Source organism: Solanum lycopersicum, chromosome 2, assembly GCF_036512215.1.
Source record: "Solanum lycopersicum chromosome 2, SLM_r2.1".
NCBI classification, from domain to species: Eukaryota; Viridiplantae; Streptophyta; class Magnoliopsida; order Solanales; family Solanaceae; genus Solanum; species Solanum lycopersicum.
Window position 1 is genome coordinate 66,074,551 of NC_090801.1, and position 7,448 is coordinate 66,081,998.

Below are 7,448 nucleotides of genomic sequence, written 5' to 3' on the forward strand. Positions count from 1 at the left end.
GAATAGGGAAATGGATATAGCTAGGCAGGGAACACTTGAAACTTGTATTGACATAGGAAGGTACTTTTAAAAACTTAATATTTTCAAAAAAAAATTACTTTACAATTTAGTGAATTTTATTGGAAGTGAAATACAATGCAAAGACTATGAATATGTAAAATTTCTTATCAAACAAGCATCATATATTTTAAAATAGTTATAATACATATATATTGCATACACAATTCACTTTTAATATATATTGCAAATTTATCATAATATTGTTATGTATTGCTATAAATAATAATAAATAAAATATATGACTAAAATCAGTAATTATATATGACATTCATTCAAGTAACTTTTTCATATATAAATTATAAAATATTAATCAAAATTATAATAGTTTGACTTTAAAAAAATTATAATAATTAAAAGTGGATCGAAAAAATATATCTTTTGCTTTCAAAAGTTTGCATCTTAATCACGCAAACCCGATTATTTAAAGACATGCACATGTTTCATTTAGTTTTAATGTGGAATTTATGAATTAAAAACACTTTATTCTTTTGCATTATTAATGTTGGCTTCTCCTAATTATAATCTGACAACTAAACCTACTTTTTCCAAGTTAAGACGCCATTCCTTTTTAATAATTTAGTTAGATATCATCATATACTCAAATTGTTAGTAATTTGAGTTCGGCTCTATCTATAGCAACAGCAAACAAGGAGAGAAATGTACGATAATCATAAATATATTCTAATTATTTCTTAGTACTATAAATATTTGTGGTGAAAAAAGGATGAGTTCACTTATTTTATCATTATCAAAAAATCATAAAAGAATATAAGAGTTGAAAATAAAATATCAATCACTTTTTATTCTTAATATCAATATGAACATTTTACAAGTGACAACCACGTAAGTCAATGTTGGTATTCAAAAGTTTTTTCTATTTTTTAAAAAAGTACTTATAATAACCTGAAATGGAATAATATTTAAATAAATTTTACTTTAAGATAGACAGCTATGTTTGTTGGACCATTTGATTGATAAGGATTTACTAGTGTCTATGAGCAAGAAGACGAAATGAAAATTTACTCGACAGCAATTTCTTTTTTTTTTTTGAGTTCTTATATTTTTAATATTTTGATTATTGTTTTATCTGTAATGACGATAATTTTGAATGACTCGTCAAATTGTCTATATTGTTTATTTCTTGACCTTTTTTATTCTAATTTTTTTTATATTGCTTTAATTATATTTTTAGTGGAGAGTCTTATTGGATCTATTCTTTTTGTATCAGTAAAGTAATAGAAATGTTCGCATTATACTCTATTCTCCTCAATTTAACTTTATGAAATTGCATCAGATATATTATTATGGTTATTATTGTCCATTTGAAGATTATTATTATTTTTATTTCAAATATTTAAAAAATATTAAAAATAACTCTGATTAATATCTATGTTACAACGTAACTTAAATTTTTATTAAAAATTAAATACAATATTCTCTCTGTTTTATTTTGTTAGTATTACTTGCTTTTTAAATATATTTTCAAAAATACCTATTTTTATGCACTTAGCATCATATCCTACTTAAAGATTTCAAAATTTACATTAATTATCAAAATTCCATCAAATAAAACTAATGAAAGTATTTATTTCTTTTTAATAAAAAATTCAGGATTTTTATGTGGAAACGTCACTAAAAAAAAAGATGACCAGATTTTCAAAGATTCTCGCGTTTTACGGAAGGAGTTCACAACCAGGCATACGAGAATGGTGAATCCGTAAATAAATTGAATATCGAGGGCAATAATCGGTTAAATCAGAAGCCAACAAAAACACGAAAAGGAATTGGGTGGGATGAAATGAAAGATGAGGGGGAGAGAGAATCGAAGGGAGACGTGAGAAATTCGCCGGAGGCATCGCAAGCCACACAATAAACTAGACGAAGGAGAAAAGAAGAAGAAGAATCTCCGTCTTTAATGGCTGCCGCCTCAGCTAGGGTTTTACTCGCATCTCGTCTAGCAGACCTATCACTTAAGCCTCATCAACATCCTCCTCACCTACCCTCTCCTTTTACCCACCACCTCCTCATCCGTCCCTTACTTCCTTCTCTTTCCGCTTCCACCAGGCGGCGTACGTCCGTTAACTGCCTTATTTCCGGCGTAGACGGCGGCGGTGTTTCGGACGACTTTGTTTCCACCAGGAAATCCGGTTTCGGCAGTGAATTCTCTGTTATTGCCAATATGCTCAAGCGAATTGAACCGTTGGACACTTCTGTTATATCTAAAGGCGTTTCTGATTCAGCTAAGGACTCAATGAAGCAGACCATTTCTACTATGTTAGGCTTGCTCCCTTCAGATCAATTCTCAATCACTGTTCGGTTTTCCAAACACGCTCTCGATCGCCTCATTGTTTCTTCTATCATTACCGGGTACCTTATCTCTTCATTTTCATATATGCACAAAGTTGAAAATAGTGATTGTTAATTTGTTAAAGTTGTGGATCAATCTGAATAAGTTATGGTGTATTCGATTGGTGTTGATTTGTGGTGGTAGGTATACGTTGTGGAATGCGGAGTACAGGATATCCTTGATGAGGAATTTTGATATCCCATCAGATAATTTGAAAGGCTTCAACTCAACGGAAGAGGATGTGAACTCTGGCTCAAAGAGCGAGGGGATAGAGGGGGGAGAACGCGGAGTTGGTGTAAATATGTCTTCGGCGGTTTCAGAGAAAATGGATATTCAAGCTCTTGGGAATTTATCTCCGGAAGCTCTGAAATATGTTCAACAATTAGAAGAAGAACTCTCATCAATTAAGCAGGTGAAATTCTTCCTCTCTTTTAATCTATTCAAGCTACTGTCTGTGTTTGATTATTTGCCAACTTGGCTTGTCATTTTTAAGTTACAGAGAATTTGGTTACTGCAGGATATTCCAGTGATCTGGTATAGAGTCTGTGTGGAGGTTTCTGATATCGATTAAGAAATACTTGTGGCATTTCAACTCATGATGTTTATGGATTAATCTAAGTATTTTTTACCTTGATTTGTTAATTGAATGTGCCACTGCAGCTAGTCTATAACGTCTCCTTTTTCAGAACTCATTGATAAATGTCCGTCTGATGATTTTTGGAATACTAGCTACTCCATTACGGGTTAAATTTGAGAGGTGTAAGAGTTGTCAACCACTGAAGTTATCAAGTATGTTTGACCGAAATGCTTCCGTCATTCATGAATGTTTTCATGTAGAACTCTTCATTGTACAAGTTCCATTATGTTCATTCTACTACCAAGAGTAGTCTAAACCAAAAGCTATTTGGATTCTTTAATTGGTGCAAAACTTAATCAGTATGAAATTCTAGATACTTTACACATTTGTTAGTCAAGCATGTAAATTTTCTTTGAAGTTATGCTCTCAAAGTAGAGATTTTTAATTATTATACTAAAAATTATGAATTAGTTGCTATTGCAAAAAGTTGGTGGATGCAGTAGCTAGTAAGGTTAAGCAGTTACATTTGTGACAGCACATTATTTTAGAAAAAGTAAACATCAAAGTTTCACTTGTGCGTGAATCAAATTTCTGGATAAGTAGCGTCTAAGCCCTGCTCTCTGCAGTTCATTCTTGAAGCATGACCTTAATCATAGAATAGTTTTCAGTTGCAAATTATTTTGATAATGTTAAATGGATATTGTCAAATAAGAGTTGGTGCACAGAGGAATTATGAATTACTACGTCTTCCCCACTCTTATTCCGTTTGTTTTTATAGATATGCTGGGGGTGAGTGTGTTGTTACTTGCTTAGTTCCTACTTTATCGCTGCATAAAGTAATTAATAGTTATACTGCTGCTCTGTTTATGAAAAATCAGATCTTTGCCTATATCAAATATTTGACTTCTGGCTAATTATGTTACTTGAACTCAATACTCTTGTGTATCTTCAATAATTGAGCATTTGAATTTGCTTACATAAGATTGAGACAGTGTACCGGTTTCATTGTCCATATTTCCTTGTCATTGTTCAGCCATGCTTAAAGTTGTACAGCTGAATTCCTTAGGGTACAAACTTGCTCATTGAAACTGATAATTTGACTTGCTCATTGAAACTGATAATTTCTTAGAGTGGCACATTGCTATGTCCGTTTTGACATTGGAAGTAAAAGCTTCAGCTAAATGTTATACTGATCCTTCTCTGTTTCTCTCAGGAACTGCATTCCCAGCAACAGGAAAATTTGCAAATGGAGTATATCAACGAAAGTAACAATGATTTGCTGGAATACCTCCGGTCACTGGAATCTGACATGGTATTGTAGTTATTTGTATGTCATACTGTGTGAAATCCATGAGATTGAATCCTGATGTGTCTGCTACTGGAACAGGTGACTGAACTATCTAGACCATCATCCTTTGAGGTGGAGGAAATTATTAAGGAACTTACTCAAAACATATTGCAAATATTTTTCAAAGAGGACGATGTTAACAAAGAAGAAGATCCTAATTTTAGTGGTGCCAAAGACTATCAGAGTAGTGATTCCGAATTATGCGATGCAATAGGCACTTCTCGGGATTACTTGGCAAAACTACTTTTCTGGTTAGTAACGTGACATCTCTGTTGTTTATTACTTTATCTCTTGTAGTCACCAACTGTCTGAGCTTCTCAGATATTCTCTAGCATTATCTGAACTGATTCTTCGGAGTAGGTCAATAAAGCATCTTTGTAATTGGCAGGTGTATGTTATTGGGCCATCATTTGAGAGGATTGGAGAACAGATTGCATCTAAGTTGTGTGGTCGGCTTGTTATGAGTTTGCGAAGTACAAAGAGGGATGTACATTCTGCTTCTCTTTTACTTCCTTCTCTTATTCTCTTTCTAGCTCAATTATTTCCTGTTATTTATATAAAAATAATCCACATATCCTGTAAAATTTTGTTCTTGCTAGTCACGAGTCATTGTATGGGAGGGTGTACTGTTGAAAATGATAAATCCATTTCTCAGATCCTCTTTTCCTTGATAGCGTAAAATTGATCAAGTACACTCAATGATGCGTGCAATCTGCAGCTGATAGTTGATCCTAGCTTGCATTTCCCTTTAGCGAATTCTAATGTACGATAACCATTCGTCACATAAAAACCACTATGTATAACCTCATTGCTCATCCCCCATCAACCTTGTACAGTTGGTTGCAATAGGACTCTAACCAAAATCAAACATTAAAGGAAAGATTTTCATTGTGCACTGCATGGTAGGGATGATGTTGGGGGGGTTTATAAACGTGAAGGATGTATCGATCATTTCAATTTTACGTCTGTGAATTTAGAATGATGGAATTTCCTTGAATTTAGAGTGGTGGTTGAAAGACAAGTGTCCACACTTCACTCAGGATTCAAAATGGTTGGTGAAAAGTGGCTCTTTTGTTGGCAAAAACAAGAAGGGGCATGCTTCTTTGATTGATAAAGTCTGGTACTAATTAGAGGTTTATTTATTGGCTGGTGGGATTAGGTGAAATTATAATTCTAGCATTGTTTTTGAAGTAGTGGGGGTATTGTTTATCTTAATAATGTGGTAGGTAGTCCGAAGCTTCATTTTATATTTGGTGTCAAGATACAAGCGATCTAGAATTAGTATTTCTCGACAGAAATATCTTTTCTAAACATGTTAAATGATGCATCAGTTAGAACAAATGTATTCTTGTGGAGGAAAAAACTACGCACGAACTAATACTTCAAATATAAAATGGTGTATTATACAAATATTGGTGATACATCTTCATCCATTAGGCAGATTATAGCGGCAACAAACTTCAGCAATCCATTTATTAATTTCCAAATGTCTCGTTACTGAACCTTTTGAATCGATGCATTAGGCAGATAGTCAAGGGCAAAAGATTTCTGAATCTTATACAAAACTCTGTTCTAGAACGTGTACCATTAACTATTCATCGTACTCCAATTAAGACTTCAATATTCACAAGAGAAATTATATCTTACAATATTTTCAAAATTAAAAAGTTATCAAATGAATACTCAGATTATCACAAATATAATGAATGAATAATCGCTTTACACAAATAATTTGCTCTTATACACAAAAGAAATCACTCACAAGGGACTCATCAAAATCGTCCCCTGTACTTAATACTGGATCTAAGTTCTCACTTCTTCACAATGTAGAAAAAGAATCGCTAAAGAGTTTTAACTTCTATACACTTACTGGTGCTTAAACAATCAAATCATAGCTCTTCGCTCTTGATCGCCCAAAGAATCAATTGAGCTAAGTCTATACAGATCATAAGGCATCCATAAAAGATCAACAGGACAAGGACTCCCTTGATCAAGCCTGACCCAAGGTTTCCCTTTACCACTCCAATGCAACAAACTGACTGGACCTGGATGCAATGTTCTACAACTATTCACCAAATTATCTCCACCAAGCCCATGTTGATTCCATCTATGATCAATTCTTTCAATTTCCCCTCCAAATACCAACATAAATGGTGGCAATGATCCCAATTCATAAATCCTTTTTTCTTTCTGTATCTTCATCCATTTCTCAATCTTAACTGTATAATCCCCTTTTCTCCATTTCCCTAAATCCATAACCATCACCCCTGTATTGAAATAACAAGGCTTTTTCCCTTGAAACACATTCGATAATTTCGGGTCAGACCAAAAATTGTTGGTGAAATATGTTCTGAAATTTGCTTGACAATACTCTGGAGCTCCAATAATTTTCGAACCAGTTAAAGAAATTGACCATAACTTTTGGATGTCATCAACCAAAACAACATCAGAATCAAGATAAATTACCCTTTCAACACAGGGCTGGATGATCTCAGCTAAATAAGTCCTAGCATAGTTCAATGGATTATCAAGAGCTTGACGAATCGAAGATGATATCAGTTTCTTCACTCGAAATTCATTAAAGCTGTAAACTTTGAAACTCAGAGATGGAAATATGGACTTCACCATCTTTCTCAGGTCTTGAAAATCTTTATCCTTCGAAGCCACAAAATGGAAATAAACATTTTCTGGGCAAGATGAATGCTTGAGAACAGAGTGAACTGCTGCTACTGATCCTCTAAAATATTTGACATCAAGAGTCATAGCTACATGTATCAAATTTGGGTCACAAATTAACATATTCGTATCTAAAACTGGACATTCACGGCTATTACGATACTCTGGAGATTCAACATAATCCAAATACCCATCAATTTTTATATTTCTGGGCTTCTCAACAAAACCTCTGATAGCACTTGCTGGAAATAGAAACAGAGAAATCGACAAAAACAGAACAAAAAAGATGAGTTTTTTAGAAAGAACCATAGCAAAAGAAATTTGAATCACAAGGGAAGAAAGAGAAGCAAAGAATGTTTGTTAAAAGTAAACGCGTTTTGAAGTTTTGTGAGAGGTTGAGATATATATAGAGTTTCAGAATTTAGACGAGTATTTGCCTA

General features: G+C 33.4%; 2 protein-coding genes across 2 annotated transcripts; one reads left to right on the forward strand and one right to left on the reverse strand.

Annotated features, from left to right (window-relative positions):
- Nucleotides 1–1,975: 1,975 nt before the first annotated feature.
- Nucleotides 1,976–4,796, forward strand: LOC101055524 (Hop-interacting protein THI043). The gene is made up of 5 exons (NM_001279035.1): nt 1,976–2,427; nt 2,552–2,819; nt 4,198–4,296; nt 4,372–4,583; nt 4,721–4,796. Exons 1-5 carry the CDS (start codon nt 1,976–1,978, stop codon nt 4,794–4,796), a joined length of 1,107 nt encoding a protein of 368 aa, NP_001265964.1.
- A 1,204-nt stretch (nt 4,797–6,000) lies between these two features.
- Nucleotides 6,001–7,448, reverse strand: LOC101265190 (probable galacturonosyltransferase-like 10). The gene has a single exon (XM_004232210.5). It carries the CDS (start codon nt 7,315–7,317, stop codon nt 6,217–6,219), a length of 1,101 nt encoding a protein of 366 aa, XP_004232258.1. The 5' UTR covers nt 7,318–7,448; the 3' UTR covers nt 6,001–6,216.

Bases quoted from the DNA above. Each gene is read 5' to 3' on its own strand.
- LOC101055524 (NM_001279035.1), top strand. From the start codon at position 1,976: ATGGCTGCCGCCTCAGCTAGGGTTTTACTCGCATCTCGTCTAGCAGAC. The intron at 4,297-4,371 runs GTATTGTAGTTA...CTACTGGAACAG, and splicing joins GGTCACTGGAATCTGACATG to GTGACTGAACTATCTAGACC. The intron at 4,584-4,720 runs GTTAGTAACGTG...TGTAATTGGCAG, and splicing joins TTGGCAAAACTACTTTTCTG to GTGTATGTTATTGGGCCATC.
- LOC101265190 (XM_004232210.5), bottom strand. From the start codon at position 7,317: ATGGTTCTTTCTAAAAAACTCATCTTTTTTGTTCTGTTTTTGTCGATT.